Here is a 22,284-nt window from a genome sequence, read left to right as displayed (position 1 = left end):
CTTTATCCCCTTATCTATTCATATTATGCATGGAAGTCCTCTCTAGACAACTTACCCATTTAGAAAATATCAAGAAGGTTCAAGGAATTAAACTAACTCCTAAATCGACTCCTATCTCCCATCTATTTTTTGCAGATGATTTTCTCTTATTTACTAAAGCAGATTTAGGTAGTTGTAAACATCTGTTAGATTCCATACACATATTCAGTAGAGCCTCAGGACAAGTTATAAATTTCTCTAGACTTAATAAAATGGTTCATAAAATACACCAAGGCATCATCTCTAGACTTATGAAGATAAAGAAAATCAACATAAAAGATACTCATTTAGGAGTGCCTCAGTTCATAGATAAATCAAAGCTTAAGACCTTTGATAGTATCATTGAAAAGATGGAACAAAGAATCAAGATTTGGCTAGCTAAAATCTTATCGCAACCTAGCAAAATAGTATTAAACAAATTTGTTCTGTCTAGCATGCCTGTATTTAGCATGGGCTGTTTTGTGCTACCAAAGAAAATCACTAAGAGAATAAATGATATACAAAGAGATTTCTGGTGGTGAAAACACTCAAATTCTAAGGGTACCTACATTAAATCTTTTGACTTTCTCTGCAAACCGGTAAATCAAGGAGGTTTAGGCTTCAAAGAAGCGAACAAGATGAACCAAGCAATGATTAGCAGAATTGCTTGGAGATTGGTAAGTCATCTTGATGATTTATGGGCTCAAATCTTAAAAGGTAAATATTTCAAAAAAACAGGAGCTCTTCACTCTAAGAAGAAATCACAGGCTTCTTCAATGAATAGCTCATATTAAGAAATATAGCATATGTGAAGTTGGGGATGGTACATCTTGTAGCATTTGGGAAGATAATTGGATACCAAATAGGGAAGAGCCCCTGGAAACCTCTTTCCCTGATGGTTTCTCTAATATAACACTTGTGTCTCTGTTAATTAACAGAGACACCAAGAAGTGGAATATCACACTGTTAAATACTATGTTTGACACAACTCTTGTTACAGAAATTTTAAACATTAGAATTTTCTCAACTGAAGAAGGGAAAGGGAATTTGAAGAAAGAAAAACTTAGATGGCTGCTTACTACTAACGGATATTTCACTGTAAAATCTTTATATGCCAAGCTTCTAAATCCATCAGACACCACTTCAAAGAAGACAAGTAAATTTTGGAAGCAATTGTGGAGTATGAACACTTCAAAGAGAATCAAACTATTTATATGGAAGTGCTTACAAGATGCTTTACCCACAAAACAAAAACTAGGGCTTCAAGATGAAGAGAGGAAATGTGTGTTCTGCCAACACATAGAGGAATCAACTTTTCATCTCTTCTTTGATTGCGATTATGCAAAGTCTCTCTGGAACCTGCAACCAATGCCTGCTCAGGGAGTAATTTCTAACCATACATCAAACAAGCTTTCCATCCTCGACATGTACAAAGAATGGATTAAAGGAGACCTGAATTCCATATCTTTGGCTCTGGCAGCCACCAAATGCTAGTTCATTTGGAAAGAACGATGTCTTAGAGTTTTTGAAAATAAATGTGGAACCCCAGAAAAACTAGCTCTCGATATTATGAGACATTATGAATACTGGCATCCTACTATTCTTTCAACTGGTTTAGTGCACTATAACAACAAACCTCAAGCCCAACCTTATTGGTTATTCCCAACAAGAAACTCGCATAAATTGAATTGTGATGCTTCATGGAAATCAGCTAATACTAATGTTGGCTGTTGTTTCATTCTGCGCAACTGGACAGATACTTTCAAGGCAGCAGGCATGGGAAGCTGCAGGATTCAATCTGCATAAGAAGCAGAAGCTATAGATTTTCTACAGACCACTCAATGAGCCATCAACAACAATCTACAAAATCGGGCAATTGAAGGAGACAATCAAAACACTATAAAGTATTTACAAGGCACACAAAACTCAATCAAGTGGCAATGCAAAGCAATTCTGGATGAAGTGAAGAAGCTAGCAGGAAGCTGATATCCTTTGAAGGTTTTCATTTTGTGGATAGAAGGGTAAATAGAGCAGTAGACCATATAGCTAAAAAATGAAGAAAAGCATCACAACAGCTTACGATCTTTACTGAATCTCCTTTGTTTTTAATTCCAACAATAGCTTTTGACACAGTCAAAGCTCAAGAGATATGTAATTTAAACTCCACTCTTGTTTCCCTTGATGAAGAGACTAATCATACAGTTTCAGTCATCGGACGGACAACTCATCACGAGCTGATTCCAAATGAGTCTGAATCTACAAATTAGTTGCTTCTGTTTTAATATATCTGGTTATTTTCAAAAAAAGAAAAAAAAGATTTGGAAACATCAAAATCATATATGTCAAAACTAAAATTACTCTCTAAATCAATACATATTGATTTACGGATAAATGAATAATATATTTCATTTAACGATAAATAAATAATCTCGCTAAAATATTTTTTCCGGATCCCAAATGCATTTTATCGGGGTTAGTGCTCTCATTTTTGGCAGGAATATAAAGCCATATAAGAGAAACATGTCATCAAAAAATTAGTTTCAAACACACTGTTATTTATATTTTGTAAGAAAAATGACAATACTATGCCATAATTATGTCAATATAACCATGTCATTGGATCCTACCCCATATTCAAGTTGCATTTAATCATAATTTATTATTTTGTTTTCTTTTATTCTTCCAAATTTCCATCATTGGATCTTCAAACGAAATAAATAAGACAACGAAATAGAATATTCACTCAAATCCAAAGTTTTCATTGATGTAGTTCATGAGTAATCTTGTGATATTCATTATTGACAAGACATATGGTGAAACATCCTAGGTTGGACCTTGGAGTATACAATGTGCCTTTCTTTTCTCTCTATTAATCGCTCACCTATTTGAGTAAATATGTATTAGTAACCTAAGGGCATATAACATTTATTCAATTATGGATCTTATTGATCAAGTAGAATGGCAGCAAGTTGAGAGTCTCTCATCAACAGATTCAAAATTTAGTGTCAAAGATTTTGTATGGTCCCAGGAAGAATGGCCAAAGATCGATCACAGTGATTTCGAATCTGGAGATAACATACCCATGATAAGTCTAAGTAAAGTTATCAAGGGGAAGAAAGACGACGCTTATCGACAAACGTGCAATGACATGGTTGTTGCTTGTGAAAAATGGGGATTTTTTAAGTTAATTGGTCATGGTATTAAGCTTGAGATTATACAGAACATGAAAAATATGTGTAGTGATTTGTTCGATCTTCCGATGGAGAAGAAAATGAAGGGTGGTAGATTAAATTGTCTACCATTAGGTTATAGTGCTACTAATCCGGATTATGGGAAGAATTTACCTTGGGCTGAAATTATTCAATTACTTCAATCACCCCAACAAGTAGTTGGCTTTGCAACAAAGGTCTATGGTGATCAATATCATCTCAAATTCAGGTAAGCACCCTATTTATGCGATATTTGGAAATATTATCGGTTCTTGGATTTTCTCTATGTGAATCTTACCTGTGCATGACATTTAAATAATCATAGTGAAACATTATTGTGAGTATGTGCAGTGATGCGATGTTGGCTTACATGGACGAATTGGACAAGTTGGGTATGCTCATTTTTGAGATGTTAGCTGATGGATTGGGACTACCAAGTGATTTCTTCAGCAGAAATTTCAAAGAAGAGAAAGAAGCAACAATGATAAGAGTGAACAGATATCCAAAATGCCCGCTGCCAGAGAAATGTTTAGGTTTAGGAAGCCATTCAGATCCACACACTCTAACCATTTTATTACAAGATGATGAAGTTGGAGGACTCCAAGTACTTAGACCTGCTGATAATCAATGGGTTGGCATTAGACCTATTCAAAATTCCTTTGTCATCAATATTGGTGACACTCTTGAGGTATATTGTCTTAGAGATGGATGGACTCGTGAGTTTTTTTAACGAGAAAAGGTGATTCATTGAAAATGTAACAACGAATCAGAGCTTCATTTTGAATTGACGTCGTTCTTTTGCTTGTTGTGTTTTGAAATTGCAGGCATGGACAAATGGGAGATTGAAGAGCGTGGTACATAGAGCTGTGGTGAACAAGGAGATGAGTAGATTATCAGCAGCTTATTTTCTTAGCCCAAGTAGTCAAGTTATGATTGAGTCTCCACCACAACTCATACAACCGATATCTTCTAATGCTAAAATGTACAAGCCTTTCACTTGGGGTGATTTTAGGAAGGAGTTATTGTCTCAAAAAAGAGTCTCTGGAAAAACTGCCCTCCACAGATACCTCATATCTCCATAGTAGCCAATGGAGTATGGCACTGTTTAGCCTTTTATGGCCGCATGTTTAAGATGTCAAACCATAGATTTTGCTGCAATTACTTTTGGATTTCGGAATGGGCTGGCATTGGTTCAAGCACTCGTTCAAATAACTTACACAATAAATTTTAAAAAAAAATAATAATTAAAAATCTCCATATGCATTCCTGAATTTTGATGGATATGAGCATCTTGTTTGGAGGCCATTCTCTATTCGGACATTCAAGGATCCCATCAGACTTGTTTTTTCATGTTTTTTTTTTTTGAAAGTGAAAGTAAAAGTAAAAGCTGAGTGAAGTTTTTGAGAGCCAGATAAACTTTTGAAAGTGAAGGTAAAAAGGTGAGTGAAGTTTTTCGGAGGCCGATAAGCGTAAACTGTCTACCTCTAATACGAGAATCAAAGTCAAGCCCCTGGCGAACTGGGCTAACCTAAGCTTGTCACATCCCCAGAATTAAATGCCCACAAACGCCCCAAAATTGCTATTTGCTCTGTGACGTCTCTATTACTCAGCCATTTCGGTACAAAATATTGTGATCGATTTCAATTATGCACAGGGTGAGACAATTTTGATCATGAACTTTAAATGTTGTCCATGATCACCGGAAAATCAGAGCACTATGATTTGGCCCGGCCATGAGCTGGGCGTGCAGCGTGCTGGAGGAACTATTCTTTCAGAATGATAAAGAGTATGGTTGGTACACCATATAATATTTGTCACCACTTTAAAATCCAAACCACACGAGTTTTGTCTTCTTCTAACTGAATTTCAGAGGCTCTTATCACACAGTTGTTGATACAATGGTCAGTACAGAGCCATGCAAATTGCAATATGGCGTGAAAAAGGAAGAATATTTCACCAACAAAATGAAATGTGTCACACCCATAATCCCTTTTCTCTCCTATAAATGTCAACAAACACCAGTTGATAATTCATCTCATTCCTTAGAAAACCCCCCTTCAATAAATTAATCCTAGCTTGTTAATGATGAAGTCTTCATCTTTAGTTTGTCTTGGTTTTTGTTTTGTTTTCGTGTTGAATGGTTGTTTAGGTCAGATAGAACAACAAGGTGGAGGATGGCAAACACAGCAACAACAGCAACAGTCACGCCATTATCAAGGTCAAAGTGAATGTCGAATTCAAAACTTAAATGCTCAAGAACCAAACCGTCGTGTTGAGTCCGAAGCTGGTGTTGTTGAGTTTTGGGATCAGAATAATGAACAATTCGAGTGTGCTGGTGTTGCTGCTACTCGATATATTATCCAACCTAGAGGACTTCTCTTGCCATCTTTCGCAAATGCGCCTAGACTTGCCTACATTCTTCAAGGTATGTTCCCTTGTTACTCTTTGAATTTTATTTCATGTAATTTGTAAGAAGAATTACCTAAACGCTACAATATACTCATGCACTTACAATTCCAGGTAGGGGATTGACCGGAGCCCTTATCCCTGGCTGTCCTGAAACTTTCCACTCAATTCAACAGTCCCAGCAACTAAGAGGAAGCCAGCAACAGAGATCTAGAGATCAACATCAAAAGGTCCGTAGCATAAAACAAGGTGACGTTTTGGCGTTGCCTGCAGGAGTTTCTCATTGGTGCTACAACGAGGGTGAGACCCCACTTATCGCTATCGTTGTTTACGACACAAGCAACAATGCGAACCAGCTAGATCGCAACCTCAGGGTATATGAAATGATTAATCCTTTTTGACTTGCATAGATATCTATCACGCATGCACCCATATAGCAGTTAATAATTATATTTTAATCAAACTAAAAATAGCCAACTATATATGTTTAATTATATGTAGAGATTTCAAATAGCCGGAAGCCAGCAAACACAAACTAGGTCATACCAACAACGACAACAACAACAACGTCAACAGGTAAGAGGTCAACAAGATGTCCCAGAAAACAACATCTTCAGTGGCTTCAATGTCGAAACTTTGGCCGAGGCTTTTGGAGTTAGCACCGAGACGGCGAGGAAACTACAAGGACAGAACGACCAGAGAGGTAACATCGTTTTCGTTGAAGGTGGGCTTCGAGTGGTTAGGCCACAACAAGGAGAAGAAGAAGAGGAACGAGAACAACAACGTTACAGGACAACAAATGGGTTAGAGGAAACTATGTGCAGCATGAGACTCAAGCAGAACATAGCCAATCCAACTAGGGCTGATGTTTACTCAGAAAAAGGTGGAAGAATCACTACTCTTAACAGCCAGAAGTTGCCCATCCTTAACTACATCCAAATGAGTGCAGAGAGAGGAGTTCTTTACCAGGTACGAACATTTCTTAAAAGATTTCATTAGCAATCAAAAATTTTACCAGAACATAAGTAATTTTTGTCTCACAAAATGCATGATGTTGTGAGTACAGAACGCTTTACTTGCACCACACTGGAACTTGAACGCCCACAGCGTGATGTACGTCACCAGAGGAAGCTGCAGGTGTCAAATTGTTGGTAACCAAGGTCGCCAAGTCTTCAACGGTCAACTAAACCAAGGCCAAATGTTGGTTGTCCCTCAGAACTTCGCCGTGGTTAAACAGGCTGGAAATGAAGGATTTGAGTGGGTATCATTCAAGACTAATGACAACGCAATGACAAGTCCATTGGTTGGGAAGACTTCTGTATTAAGAGCAATGCCCGTAGATGTGTTGATGAATGCTTACCAAATCTCAAGAGAAGAAGCACATAGGCTGAAGAATAACAGAATGGAGGAAACAATGGTACTTACCCCAGGATCTAGGTCTCAGTCTCAGACCAGGGCTTCTGCTTAAGCATATATGGTGCATGTATTAGTTCCTTTTGTACTGAGAGTTAACGTTACTAGTAATAAGTCTGATCTTCATAAGGCTGAAGTTGGTTTAGTAGCTTACATCTACGAGTCAAGATGTCACAATAACGGTTAGACTGATAATGAAATAATTTTTCTTCACAATCTTCTTTACTGGCTTATTTGCATATGAGATACAAATTTTCCTTGTGATCCAAAATATGCACTGAAAAAGAATATTTTTCCATGTGATCTCAAACCATGGCTTTGACCTTAAAAATTCACGTCCCCTGAAGTTGCAAAAAGAAAATCCTTTCTGACAGGTGCCACGTCGCCTGATGTTGCAAAAAGAAATTCCTTTCTAACAAGTGCCACTGGGGACGATACCACTGACCCGAAACTCCCCAACACTGAATTCTTTACCGATAAAGAAAAAACAACCATGAGTGTCATGCTAAATTCTTTACCAATTTGGAGATGGGGTATCGTGTTGTTGCAGAGTCTGTAGGAGTGGGATATTGCACATATCAATAAGTATGTGAAGTAAGGATCATCTGATGTAAACGAGGACTATCGCGCATGGCAAAGTTCAAGTGACGTATTGGACGATGTCAACAAAATCACGAGTAAAGTTTGATGTTCTATGCGAGAAATAGTTTGTGCGAGAATGAGTGATTGTAAATGGGCGAATGTATCGCACAATGATTCCGAAAATAGTGGATCTCTTAGCTGTCATCCACTATGAGGAATCACTATATAAAGGAAGGAAGTCATCACGAAAGAGAGAGATCTTTTAGTGTGTGTTAGACAAGAAACTAGGAGAGAGAAAATTTGTTTGGAGAGTAAGTAAAGTCATTGTAAAGTCATTGTTATCCATTGTATCCAATTATAATCCTTGAAAGTTAATAAAAAATTCATTTTGATTACTTGAGTAATAATCTAGATACATTGGAGTGTGGTTGTAGGTTTTCCTGCAACTACATTTTGGCGCCAGAAACAGCTTTGGGTGATAAATCCTGTTAACAAGTTACAAAATCTTCAAAAGATAGATCTGAAACTTTTGGGAATATAGAAGAATAATAAAGAATCTATGGAGAAAGCAAGAATCGTAACAATATAAGGAAGAGGTAGAGATATACAATGTAATTCTATAACTAAAGCATCAATCTCTGATGCGGATTTTCAAGAAAGAATAACAAGTAGAATTCACAAGCGAAATTATGAAGGAAAGAAGGTGGAAATGATGGAAAGATAATCTTCATTAAAAGAATGGGAAAAAGTGAAGATTACATTTAAAGCAGAAGAAATTCCGGAAGAAAATTTAAAGAGAACAGATCCGTTGGTAATTACAGTCACAGCTGAACGAGGAGAAAACATTGTAATGAAGAAAAACTCAGAAATATGGGTGGTAGATAGAACACTTATAGATACAGGAAGTGGAGTGGATGTCTTATTTTATCGCACATTCAAAGCAATAGGATATGAGGGTGCAGAGATGACACATCCAACTTACAATGTTCATGGATTCAATAAAGCAATCACAAAACCAAAAGGAGAAATTGAGATGCGAATATTACTGGAGAAGTAGTAACAAAGATAACACTGTGCGTGATTGATATAAAATAACCATACAACATGTTGTTGGGAAGACCGTGGGTGCATGCGATAAAGGTTGTAGCATCGACATTACATCAGTGCATCAGGTTTCCAATCCCAAGTGGTATAGGTGAAATCAAAGGAGATGTAACGAGTGCGAAGATTTGCAATCAGATAGATGTAAGAAATTATGCAGGGAAAGCAAAGAACTGAAAGGATCGCTGGAGAAAAGCAAAAGAATTAAAAAATGATGATGAATTTCGGATATACATGATCAGAGCGAAAGAGGGAAAAGGAATACCAAGTGAAGTACCAGCGAAGACGAGTGAGCAGATTAAGAAGATTAAAGAACCAACACCAATGGGAGAACCGAAAGCAAATTTTACCGCAGTGGAACCAACGAAAGAAATAAATGTTGGATCAGAAGAAATGAAAATGTTAAAAATAGGAACTAAAATGGATAAAGAAGAAGAAGAAAAAACGGTAAATATCTTGCGAGAATTTGTTGATATCTTCGCATGGAGTATGCAGGAAATGCCAGGAATAGATCCGTCTGTTGCATGTCATAATTATTAAAAAGAATGTAAAACCGTTTAAGCAAAGAATAAGGAATATTGCGATTGATTATCATCCACAAATAGAAGCGGAGTTACAAAAGATGTTGGATGCAGGGATTATAAAGGAAGCGAAATATCCAGAATGGATAGCAAATATGGTGGTAGTACCAAAAAAGAATAAGGGGATACGGATCTGCATAGATTTCACTGATTTAAATAAAGTGTTTCCGAAAGATAGTTTTCCTTTACCAGTTATCCCTCAAATGGTAGAATCAGCATCAGGAAATGATAGGGTATCAATGTTGGATGGATATAAAGCTTATAATCAAATTTCTTTGGATGAAGAAGATCAAGAACATACTGCTTTCTTCGCACCAAGAGGTTTATACTGTTATACGAAAATGTCATTTGGATTGAAGAATGCGGGTGTGACATATCAAAGAATGGTGGAAAAGGTATTTGAAAAGTGGATACATAAAACATTAGAGGTATATGTCAATGACATGTTAATTAAGAGTAAAGAGGCGAAGGATCATGTCGATGATTTGCGAGAAATCTTTGAGCAGATGCAGAAATTCAATATCAAGGTGAATCCAGAAAAATGTGTGTTTGGAGTATCATCAAGGAAATTCTTGGGTTACATAGTGTCCAAGAAGGGAATAGTGGTTGATCCAGAAAAAGTACAAGCAATTAGAGATATGCCACCTCCTGCAACAGTGAAAGATGTTCGAAATCTAAATGGATTGATAGCTTCGTTGGGAAGATTTATCTCACGATCTTCGAACAAGTGTAAACACTTTTTTAACATATTAAAGAAGGGGACCAAATTTGAATGGACGGAAGAATGTGATAAAGCATCGCATATCATAAAAAATTATTTGGTGAATTTATCAATTATGCAAAAGGCCAAGCCGGGAGAAGAATTGCTACTCTATTTAGCATCAACATCGCATGCATTAAGTGTAGTATTGTTACGCTCAGATGGGGGGATAGAAAAACCAATATATTACATAAGTAAAACATACAACTCACCAGAGAAAAATTACTCAAAGATTGAAAAGCTAATTCTCGCATTGGTGTATGCATCATTCAAGCTTCACATTCACTTTCAAGCTCATAAAATCAAGGTATTAACGAAGGTACCAATTGAACCAACAATGAAGAATTCAAAAAGATCAGGGAAAGTTGAAAGGTGGAATGCACAGTTAGGAAATTATGAAATTAGTTATGAGATTTTATCTTCACCAAAGTCTCAAGTTATCGCAGAGTTTCTCGCAGAGTTTCCATTAGAAGAAGATGGATATGTAGAAGAAATGATGTATGTGGATGAAGATCATGGTAATCTTAAAGACTTATTAACTGATCGGAATTCAAATAGATGGGAAATATTAGTAGATGGGTCATCCAATGGAGAAGGGAATGGTATTGGTATTGTATTCATTTCACCAACAGGAGCGCGAACGGCTTACTCATTCAGATTGGAATTTGCATCCACAACTAATGAGACTGAGTATGAGGCAGTTGTACATGCGCTAAGGCTAGCAATTGAAATGAAAATAGAAGATGCACGAATAACTAGTGATTCACATCTGGTAATTCGCCAAGTAGAAGGTACATATAGTACAAATGAACCATCTTTGCAAAAATACAAACAATTGGTTATGGATTTAGCAACGTGAATTCCAAAAATAAGTTGGAGACACATAGGCAAAAAGGACAATAGACTCGCAGATGCATTGGCCTTCATACCCTCTATGTTAATAGATCCAGTTGCAAGGGACATAAAAATACAAACACTCTTTTTACCATCTATAGAGAAAAGGAGAAGCAACACTAAAATATGTGATGACAATAGAAAATATGGAAGAAGAAAGTGTGAGCGAAAACAAAGATTGGAGAACTGAAATCCATTTATACCTAGAAAAGGGAGAAGTACCAAGAAAAAGGTTGGAGGCACATAAATTAAAAAGTCGTGCGACGAATTATGAATTGAGGGAGGGCATTCTTTATAGAAGATCATTACTTGGACCTTCGGTCAGATGTCTTACGCGAAAATAAGGGATAGAAATTTTAAAGGCATTACATTACGAAGATGCTGGTAATCATAGCGGAGGAAGGTCACTCGCGTATAGAGCAAAGGTACAAGGCTATTATTGGCCATACATGCATGAGGATGCGAAACAAGTCTCAAGAAGATGTGAAGAATGTCAACGTCATGGAAAAAAGATACATGCACCAGGAGCGATGCTAAATTCATCAACAAATACGTTATCCTTTGGAAAATGGGGGATTAACATTGTTGGACCATTTATACCAGGAACAGGACAACAGAGATATCTAATTGTCGCAACAGATTATTTTACAAAATGGGAAGAAGTGAAAGCAGTTCAGCATATTCGTGATAAGGATATATTCACATTCATCTTTGAAAATATTATATGCAGATTTGGTATTCCTACACAGTTGGTATCTGAAAATGGAAAGCAGTTCGAGGGTGAGAATATAGAAATGTTACTTAATGCATTCAAAATTCAAAGCGGCAAATCTACTCCTTTATATCCACAATGAAATGGACAAGTAGAAGCAACAAATAAAACGATCACAGACAACTTGAAGAAGAAGTTAGAAGGGCACAACAAAGGATGGTGCGAACAAGTGCATAATGCAGTATGGGCTTACAGGACAACAAGGAGAGAAGCAACATGAATGTCACCTTTCTGTTTAACATATGGGGTAGAGGCAGTATTACCAACAGAAGTTATCATTACAACAACAAAGAAAGAAGCTTGGGAGAAGAATCTAAGTGCAGATCTAATTCTAACAAAACTTGATGACTTAGAGGAAGCAAGAGAAGTCGCTTTGAAACATATGGAAAATTGTCAACAAAGACTAGCTCGAGAATACAATAAACGTGTTAAGATAAGAGAAATCCAGCCAGGAGAATTGGTGTTGCGAGAAATCCCAATTTACCAGAGAGGGGGAGATGGAAAATTGGAAAAGAAATGGGATGGACCCTATATAATAAAAAGGATAGTTGGGAATGGAGCTTATGAGTTAATGGATCCAGAAGGGCGAGATATGCGCCGCAGATTAGATCGTCCTTAGAATAGACAATATTTGAAGAAATATTATCCATAGGAGTTTACGAATTTTGTCACACAAGTTAACACATATGCGAAGTTAAGCATATGAATCCTTACCTTGGAAAGGGATATAATATTTGATTCAATAAAAAATTTTGAAAAGTTCGCCCATATTTAAGAAATTATTTTTTAAGAAAAAGACAAATGTAAGACCTCAAATAAGACCTTAATAAAAGGCACCAGAAGTGATTTTAATAAGATTGGCTAGGAATTCGAATGTGGCATGCAACCTAGTTGGCATACATGCAAGAGGCAAAAAAGTAAGACCGATCGCATGTCATAATCGGAGAACCTAGAAAGCATAACTCAAGGGAAACCTATACCGACCCTGGAACTTGAGTCATGGAGATTTGGGGTGAGAAAAAACGAAAATGCCCATCCGGGAGAGGTACCTTAAATTCTCAGTCTAAGATAATAATCTTAGATTGAGAGACTAAGGTGAGAAAGTCTCTCCTAAGGAGTGCAGAAACTCGATCAGGGCGCCGAGGTACACGGTTGAGTCAAGAGAGCCCGGGGCATCTGGAGCGTACCTTGCCACTCTTGACAAGTCCTGACTACGATACACTCGGTCCGAAGATACCCCACTTAGGGTGCGGTCTCGCAACCATAAACCTCATCGGTAGTGGGACGTGAGACTGCGAAATCAACTGGTTGTTGAATTAACTGGACAGGAAGAGCCATAACCTTAACCCGATAGAGGTAAGCTTCCTTGAAGGGGCAATCATGGGGAAGATAAGGACGTCACCCTCCATTAGGGAGATGAATTGTGTCAAAAGACGTAAATATCATAAGACTTTTTACTCAAGGGAGTATTAAGACTTATCATATTTATGCGATAAAACTTGAAGAGGAAATAATACAAGAAAAAGATAAGATAAGATCAATGGGTCGATACACTACACTGTAAAGACCACCTGCGATCTCATCGCACAGAAATAAGGCAAGATAAGACCTTTACATAGGAAGGCAAGATAAAACCTCATAAGAAAGAGTATATATAAAAACTAATGATTGTTTGGTAGGAAATTCAAAATTTATCATATCGCACACTTGTTTTATACAATAAATCTAATAAGAGGCAAATATGGGAATTGAAATAATACAATATTATCTTCCTTGTAACAAAAAAGTTCAAAATGTATCAAAACAGAGAAGGGAAATATTGGGTGAAAAGAAAATTAAACATGTTCAGCAGCTACATCTTGTTCGACTAAAGTCTTTTCTGCATCAATATTGGATCCAGGATTCTCTATTTCGGCATTAGTCTTATCAACAGACTTGTCCTTCTCAATTTGATCCTCTTCATCCTCTTGATCCTTCTCATAATCGCTCACAAATTCATAATCACTATCCGGTTCAGGGTACTCTTCATCTTCGCCTACATTAAGAGAAGAAATCTTTACCGCAGGAAGAGAGTTGCTTAGAAGAATTCCATTAACTACAGATTGAGCACTAGCATGAGCCTTGCGAATAACTCCCCTTTCAAGGTTTTTAGCATTGATCTCTAAAAAAGATTGTTGATGTGCGAGTCTTCTTCGCGCTCTATCTCGAGAAGCATCAAGAGAAAGTTCAAGGTTCGCATGAGATACTTCCAGGTTCAAACGCTCTTTGAGAACTTTGGATAAATCAGATCTCAATTGAGCAATAGTAGATTGATGTGACTTTTCAGAATCTGCAAAGAATAATAAACTATCAAAATTGGAAATAAAGCTCGCGCTAATGAAATTTAAAGAAATAGTTAAACAGTAACAAGCAAGTCAACTCTAGATGACTACCTTCTCAAAACTTAGAAAGGAGAAGGGTGTTATTCTTCATACTTTCCATAGCTTTATCAAAATCATCACCAACTGAACCATTAAGATGGGAGGAAATCTTCTTTTCATCAGCAGAGAGAGACTTATTCTTTTCCTTAAGAACATCATGAGATTGCTTTAATTGATTATATTTTTCTTGAAGCAGATTCTTCTTCACAGTCAAATTTATTTTACTTTGAATGATTTTTTCGTTCTGGGTCTTAAATTCCTTAAGCGATGTCTCATGCTGTACTTTAAGTGAACGAAGAGCTCGCGCTTGATCTTCGTTTATTTTCTGAAGAATTGAATATTAATTGGTGCGAAAACATTGCTTCTTTTCTTAAGAAAGAATGCTTCTCCTTGGAAAGAGTATGATTTTCTTCTGACAATGTTTCATACATTAGATCGGCATTACATGACAATTTAGAAAAATGGGATATTTGACTATTTAATACTTGAATTTCTTGAATGAGATGGTTATTTTCATGGGTTAGATTATTAATCTGATCAAGTGAATATGAATGTTGATTATTTAACTGGTTTAGATGAGTCTGCAACTTCTCGTTATTCACTTGAGTATCCTCAGCAAGATATTGAAAAGTATATCTCTGCAAAACTCGCATCTGGTTTAAATCTTAATAAATGCATGAAGAAATTTAAGGAATGCTGGTAAGCAAAGAAATATATCATAGGGTACAGTAAGCAAAGGAGAAAAAGTCACCTCTAAGTTCTTGGTTTCGGTTGCGAAGGTTTTCAGCCTCAAGATTTGCAACTTGAAGTTCTCCCCTCAATTTCTGGACCTCTTGAAGTTCCATTTTCAACCTATTGACTTCATTCTCCAAGGAAGAATTTTGTTGCGAAAGTTCCAATTGAGAGCAGCTAGATTTAAAACGTCCTTCGGCAAGAATCATTCATCGATTAGAATCCTAAAGAAGAAAGAAGACAAGGATAAGGGGTTAAGATATTAAAGTTAAGTGAATACATGAAAAAAGGCACTTACCAAGACATCTGAAGCAGTATGGAAGCTTGAATCAATGTGAGAATGGATCTCATCTCTTGTAGTGCTATCAGAGGAAAATTCGCACAAAAGTTTACTTAAAGCAGAACAAATGCGAAGTTTGCAAGGGTCATTAGTAGACGATTGAGCAGAGTTGATGATGTAGGATGGAGTTTGGGAAGCAAAATTCACGTTATCCAAAGCTTTTTTGCTAAGAGAAAGGGAATTTAATAACAAAGAAGAAGACGAAGAAGAAGGGATGGATATAGGAGGAGAAGGAATAGTAAAATTTGTAGGGGAGGATACATTAACATAATTTGGTTGAGGATTAGTATGGTTGAATGAAGAAGAAGTCTGATTCGCATCCGATGAATTCGCAGAGGGAGTAATAAGAATATCTTTTGTCCCTTGATCAGCAGCAGTTTCTTTTTCACCAGGAAAAATTTCTTCAAAGGTGACAGAAATATTTGCATCAGAAGCTTGAATTGGGGTGATAGAGGCATTAGTAACAGAAGTTCGAATTGTTGCTAAAGGGATGACGTCTGCAACATCAAAGTCAAGAATAGAAAGATTTGACTTCACTACTGTGGGCTTGCGAGCTTTCTTAACCTTTGGTTTCTTGACCCCACCTATCTCACTATCAGAAACCTGCGAAAACAAAGTAGATAAGAAATAGAGGCAACAAAATTGTTTAGTTAAAATTAGATATTTCTTACTTCTTTGTTGTGTGAAGTTTTCCTCTTATGAGATTCTTTATTTGTATCATCTGAGGAACAATTAGGGTTTGGAACAGTTATGCTCGAATAGTATGGGAATTGGGTTAATTAAAAAGATAACAATTACAATCAAGAATCATAATTATCATAAGAATAAAAGGATAAATCTTGAAAGAGGAAAGCAAACTTTGCATTTTTATCCATGGCAACAGCAGCAGAAGAACAACAGCGGTAGAAGCAGAAGAACAGTAGTAGCAGGAATGAAGCAAACATCGGAAGAAAGAGAAATTTTAGTGAAGAAGAAAAGAAAAATCTATTCTTCTTAAAAATAAGTCAATAAATAGGTAGAAGAGACCACCGGTTATAAAAGGTTTGAGCCAGTAAAACCCTCCATTTTTTGATGAACAGCCAGAAACTTATATTGTTCATGTCTCTAAACTACACAAACCCTCCATTTTTTCATCCCACCTTGATTGGTATACTTCAGCACTTCAATCTCTTCCTCCTCATCTTTCTTTGTTGTCTCATCCTAGAGAGGTTATAATTTATTTATACATACAACCATGTTATCCATGGTTTCGCTGTTCGGCTCACACCTTCTCAAGCCTCTTATCTCGGAAGTTTCCCGGGAATAATTACAATACTCCCTCAGCGGATTCACCAAATCCAAACTACCCGTACACCTAGTTTTCTCGATCTGAATAAAAACTCTGGTCTGTGGCCTAACTCAGAATACGCCAGTGACATCATTATTGGAGTTCTTGATACCGGAATCTGGCCTGAAGTCAGAGTTTCAACGACTCGGGATTAACCAATTCTGTACCAAAGAAATGGAAAGGTGTTTGTGAGACAGCGCTTGATTTTCCCAAGACATCTTGCAACAAAAAGATAATCGGAGCTCGAACTTATTACCAAGGAATTACGTTAGACGAGACGAAAGACACAAAATCACCAAGAGATACAGAAGGACATGGTACACATACAGCATCTACCGCTGCTGGATCTGTTGTTAAGAACGCAAGATTCTTTGAATATGGTGTTGGAGATGCGCAAGGAATGGCAACAAAGGCCAGAATCGCTATTTACAAGATATGCTGGAGTGCTGGATGTGCTGATGCAGATATTATTGCTGCGATTAAGCTGTGAGTGATGGAGTGGATGTGATTTCATTTTCTGTTGGTGCCTACGGATTAGCAGTTTCATATGATCAAGATCCGACTGCTATTGCAGCATTTGGTGTTGTAGAGAAAGGAGTACTAGTTTCTGCATCTGCAATGAATACAGGTCCGGATCCTTCTACAGCTGTTAATATTGCACCTTGGTTTCTAACTATTGGAGCATCAACAATCGACAGAGAATTTCCTTGTAATGTGATTTTAGGAGATGGTCGGAATTTTAGTGGTGTTTCATTATATTCCGGCAAGTCACTTGGAAAAACAGAAATAGTCTTTGCTGGTGATATTGATGAATATCTGCGCAGAGGGGGAGCTTAATTCAACCCCAGCCGCAAGAAAGATTGTTCTTTGTGATCCGGGTAATATTGTAACCCACGGAAATGCAGTCAAAATAGCTGGTGGTATTGGAATTATTATGGCCAATTGGGATGTGTATGGTCCGTATGGAGACGGAATGACTGTTGATTCACCTATGATTCCAGGAGCTAAGGTGGCCTTCAATGACGCGGTTGAAATTGTAAGCTATAGTAGGTTACAGCAGAAACCAGTGGCGTCACTCAAATTCAGAGGAACCGTGACTGGATCTTCACCTTCAGCCCCTAAAGTTGCTTCATTTTCTAGTCGTGGCCCTAATCTTATAGCGCCAGAAATTATCAAGCCGGATGTTATCGCTCCAGGTGTTAATATCTTGGCTGCTTGGACCAGAGCTGTTGGTCCATCAGGTTTAGAAGTGGATAAAAGACGGGTTGCGTTCAATATAATTTCTGGTACTTCCATGTCATGCCCTCATGTGAGCGGAATAGCTGCAATGCTTCGGAAGGCTCATCCTAACTGGAGTCCAGCTGCAATCAAATCTGCTATTATGACTACAGCTTATAATTCAGACACCGCAGGTAAGCCAATCACTGATCAGGCTACCGGAAACATTTCAACACCATTCCAAGATGGTGCTGGACATGTTGACCCCAACAAAGCCTTAAACCCTGGCTTGGTATATGATATCCAGACAAGTGATTACATAGCGTTTATCTGCTCCATTGGGTACAATCAGATACAGATGTCTCTTTTTATCAAGAATAGGAAGGTCGATTGCGGGTTACGCAAATTCCCTGCAGGACCGGGCGACCTGAATTACCCATCATTCTCTGTTGTTTTCAAGTCACCCAAGGACTCGGTTATCAAGTACAAGAGAGTGGTCACCAATGTTGGGAAGCTGGGAGTTGCAACTAATTACAGTGTGAAGGTTAAGAGTCCACCTTCTGTTAGAATTGGTGTCTCTCCAAGCTTACTTCGATTCACCTGGACAAACCAAAAGTTATCTTATGAAGTAACATTCACAAGCTTGATTTAAAGTGATCCTGACACTACTAAAATGGAGTTTGGGGCAATCGAATGGAACAATGGTGTGCACGTCGTGCGCAGCCCTGTTGCTTTAATGTGGAAAGCTTCTAACACGAGTTTGATTTCTTCATTTTGAAAGTTTTCTGATGTTGTATGTAACTCAATGAAATAAATCGGTCGCTTATATATGTTGTCGGATATAAATAAAACTTTGTCGAATTTCTATTTTTTATCGTCACTTGTTTAATAACTTGTTTTTGAGGACTAATCGCCATAATTATTTGGAAGCTATTTGGAAGCCATGTGCTTGTCCTGTTTTCTCAAATCTGAAATAGAGATTTAATTACTGCGAGTTTGTCTGCGTGCTGTAAAGAATTTTCGTAAAAATTAAATTTCTCCGAACTTCCATTTTTCCCATTATTTTTATTAAGCTTGATCAATGAGATTGATCGACTACTCTCACTATTTTGAAGATTGGTCGGTGACTCTGCGGAGAATGGATATGGACTGGAAACTCTAGTCACCCGGAACAGAAGTCTTGTCATAGGCCATTCTTTCAGTCCAACATCAATAAAGGCCCAACAAATTTTGAGAAGACCTATGGTCCTATACCAAATTCCTTTTTTTGTTTCCTGAAAAGGAAATTTGTATATTTATACCAAATTCCTTGGTCATAAACATTGGTGACACTCTTTGAGGTACATTCTGTTAAAGATGGATAGCTTGAGTTTTTAAGCATGAAAATTATCACTGTATGTCTCCTTGAATTGAGTTCTAGAATTCAGGTTCAAGGTTAAATTGTACTGTATAAAAGAAAATGTAATAAGGTCAGCTGACCCCATTTGTGTTTGCTACAAGCTTTAAATTGTATTTTTTTTTTCTGATCGAAAGAGGAGATATTATTAAAAGAAGAAGAATTTAGAGAGAGCTACCAGAGGTACGTAGCTAAGAAAAACAAAAGAGTATTACATAAAGATAGATTCCCAAGTGTTGTGAATAGAACTTGCAAAATTCAGATGGACCTTCTTCCCTGCTGTTGATGCCCAGCTAAGAATCAAAGATTTAACCTCAATAACCAGGTCATCATCAGTTTTGAAATTATAGTTAACCTCAAAAGTTCTACAGTTTCTTTCGCTTCACAGAACCCAAATTATTGCAGCTGGAATTAAACCCCATATGGAACTTCTTGAGCATGAAAAATAGTTATGCTCCCAACATTGCGCCAATGAGTACATTGTGTTTGGAAAATCCCACGCCCAACTGCCTCTAGGTGAGAGTAAAGACCAGACTTTCTGAGCCACTTTATAGTGAAGAAACAAATGCTCTTGAGATTCCTCAGCATCTCCACAGATAATGCAGGAGTTATGAATACCCATACTTTTCAACTGTAAGTTATCTATGGTGTTAAGCTTCTCGTGTATCAAACACCAAACCAGGAACTTTACTTTATGAGGGATTGATGCTTTCCAGATAATAGAAACTGGGAAATTTTCAACACCATCTTCAGACACCAATTTTGAGGACAAGCATTTCACACTGAAAATACTTGAAGTTTGTAAACACCATCTCCTAGTATCAGGATTGGCATCTAAAGTAGGTGGTGTATCTCCAATCTGCAAGAGAGGAGAAGCTTAAATTGTTGCTTAAGAGTTAGATAAAATCCTTTTGAAGTCCAACTTCTAGTTGCCATCAGTGGTTACCATATCTGAAAGTTTTGAGTTTTTCTCTCCTGTAATTTTGTAAAGACAAGCGTACAGGGAGTTGAGAGGGCCATTTCCTATCCAGTGATCATTCCAAAAAGAAATTTCATTACCAGAATGAATATGAAGAGTAAAATTTGCATAAATAAGATGATTTGTGTCTGCAATTGCTCTCCAGCAAGAAACTCCATAAGTACCTTTGACAACATCTGGTATCCATCATGAGAAGACATCACCATATTTATCAATAATGATTTTGTACCATAATCTGTTTTTCTCCACACCAAACCTCCAGCACCATTTTGCCAACATAGCCTTGTTCATAATTTTTAAATTACAAACACCCGAACCTCCTTTATGAAGTGGAGCATAAACTAAGTCCCAAATAACCAGGTGAGATGTCTTGGATCCTGACTTATGTTCCCATAAAAAGTTTCTCATCTTCTTATTCAGAATTTTTATAACAAAAGCTGGTGCCTTGAACAAAGAGAAGTAATATAATGGAAGAGATGAAAGAATGCATTTAAGTAGAGTCAACTTACCCCTTTTGAAAGATTACATCTTCTCCATAATGGAAATATGGCTTCAAACTTCTCAATAACAAGATTCCGAAATATGTTTCGAGTTAGATTTAGCTCCTAATGGCAGTCCCAAATAAAGAAAAGGAAGTTTGTCTGTACCACATCCAAATTCAGCAGCCCAAGAATCAAGTTCTGGAATATTACCAATAGTAATAAGTCTTGTTTTAGAGGTTTTTACCTTTAAACCAGCAATATATTCAAAGCAGTGGAGGGCAGTAAAAAGATTGAGAAGTTCTTCTTTCTTATGATCAATAAAGAAAATTGTATCATCTGCATAACGGAGATGGTTCACCACCAAACTAGAGGGAGATACTGAAAAACCATGAAAGAAATTCAAAGTTGATGCCCTGTCCATGTTTCTGGAGAACCCTTCCATGGCAATGTTGAAGAGAAGAGGTGAGATAGGACAACCTTGTCTAAACCCTCTGGAACTTTTAAAATAACCAAAAGCACTTCCATTGATCAAAACAGAGAAGGAACTTTTAGAGTAAAAAAAAAATTGAGCCAATGACACCACTTAGTGCCAAAATCCATCTTACTCATCACAAACTCTAAATATTTCCAATTAATTCTGTCAGAAGCTTTTTCAAGATCTATTTTACAAACAATGTATGCCTTTCCTGATCTTAATCTAGAATCCACAAGTTCATTAGCAATGAGAGTTCCATCTATGATTTGTCTACCTTCAATGTACGCACATTGCACAGGTGATATCAGTTTATCCATGGCAAGCTTTAATCTAGAAGCAAGTACCTTAGCATTGATCTTGTAAACACTAGTCAAAAGGCATATAGGTCTAAAATCCTTAATGGTTTCAATGTGATCTTTTTTTGGAACTAAAGTAATAAAAGTGGAGTTATGCTTAGAGTCAATGTTAACAGTAAAACAAAATTCATCTACAGTGTTCATGATATCCAGTTTGATAAAAGAAGTGACCCATAAACAATTCAGCTACAAAATTCTGCTATAGTGTTCATGATATTTTTTTAGATGGTATCTATTACAGTTTTCCAAAATATATTAATTCTCCAAAAGAAGTGCCCCAGAACTAATTTCCAACTGCACCCCATTTACATATTGAGGCTTTGACATCAACTATAACAATTTCTTCTGATCTTGGAAGTTTTTTCCATCACTCGCCTGTTTCGTTCATTCCAAATGGCCCAACGTATATCAAAACGAATTAAAGGCCAAATCTTCCTGCCCCTCTTTCTCCCCTTTCTGAATTTCCATGCCTCCTTTGAGCTAGAACTGAACCACATTTGACCCATCTGATATTAAATCCATTGACGAAGTATGTTCAAACGCTATGAGTAAAGCTGCAGGAGATGATAAAATGATTCTGGAAGTAGATTGCAAAGAGAACACATTGTACTATGGACCTGTACTCCTCTTCGTAAGAGATTATCTATGGTTGCAATACCATTTTGGCTAACACACCACATAGAAAACTGAACTTTCGGAGGAATAAACTTGACCCAAATGCAATGGAAAGGTACCATAGACTGGGCATTAGGGGAATGTTCAACTAACCAAATGTGGCAAGATTTAGTTGAAAAGCCACCTGACACAGCATATTGAAAAGTAT

At 37.1% G+C, this 22,284-nt stretch overlaps 2 protein-coding genes and 1 pseudogene across 2 annotated transcripts; all 3 read left to right on the top strand.

Moving 5' to 3' along the window:
- Nucleotides 1–2,953: 2,953 nt before the first annotated feature.
- On the top strand, nt 2,954–4,309 carry LOC113274435 (1-aminocyclopropane-1-carboxylate oxidase 5-like). Its single transcript, XM_026523828.1, has 3 exons — nt 2,954–3,456; nt 3,579–3,915; nt 4,052–4,309. The coding sequence occupies exons 1-3, from the start codon at nt 2,954–2,956 to the stop codon at nt 4,307–4,309; spliced, it is 1,098 nt and encodes a 365-aa protein (XP_026379613.1).
- Nucleotides 4,310–5,312: 1,003 nt separating this feature from the next.
- LOC113339446 (legumin B-like) lies at nt 5,313–7,101 on the top strand. Its single transcript, XM_026584717.1, has 4 exons — nt 5,313–5,652; nt 5,748–6,007; nt 6,135–6,602; nt 6,700–7,101. Exons 1-4 carry the CDS (start codon nt 5,313–5,315, stop codon nt 7,099–7,101), a joined length of 1,470 nt encoding a protein of 489 aa, XP_026440502.1.
- Nucleotides 7,102–9,693: 2,592 nt separating this feature from the next.
- On the top strand, nt 9,694–18,551 carry LOC113274425 (annotated as a pseudogene).
- Nucleotides 18,552–22,284: the final 3,733 nt, after the last annotated feature.

This window comes from Papaver somniferum, chromosome 1, assembly GCF_003573695.1.
Source record: "Papaver somniferum cultivar HN1 chromosome 1, ASM357369v1, whole genome shotgun sequence".
In the NCBI taxonomy this organism is placed as follows: Eukaryota; Viridiplantae; Streptophyta; class Magnoliopsida; order Ranunculales; family Papaveraceae; genus Papaver; species Papaver somniferum.
This window is presented reverse-complemented; position numbering and strand designations above follow the sequence as displayed.

Coding starts and splice junctions, on each gene's coding strand:
- LOC113274435 (XM_026523828.1), top strand. CDS start 2,954: ATGGATCTTATTGATCAAGTAGAATGGCAGCAAGTTGAGAGTCTCTCA. Junction 3,457..3,578: donor CAATATCATCTCAAATTCAG/GTAAGCACCCTA, acceptor GAGTATGTGCAG/TGATGCGATGTTGGCTTACA. Junction 3,916..4,051: donor ATATTGGTGACACTCTTGAG/GTATATTGTCTT, acceptor TTGAAATTGCAG/GCATGGACAAATGGGAGATT.
- LOC113339446 (XM_026584717.1), top strand. CDS start 5,313: ATGAAGTCTTCATCTTTAGTTTGTCTTGGTTTTTGTTTTGTTTTCGTG. Junction 6,008..6,134: donor AGCTAGATCGCAACCTCAGG/GTATATGAAATG, acceptor AATTATATGTAG/AGATTTCAAATAGCCGGAAG. Junction 6,603..6,699: donor AGAGAGGAGTTCTTTACCAG/GTACGAACATTT, acceptor TTGTGAGTACAG/AACGCTTTACTTGCACCACA.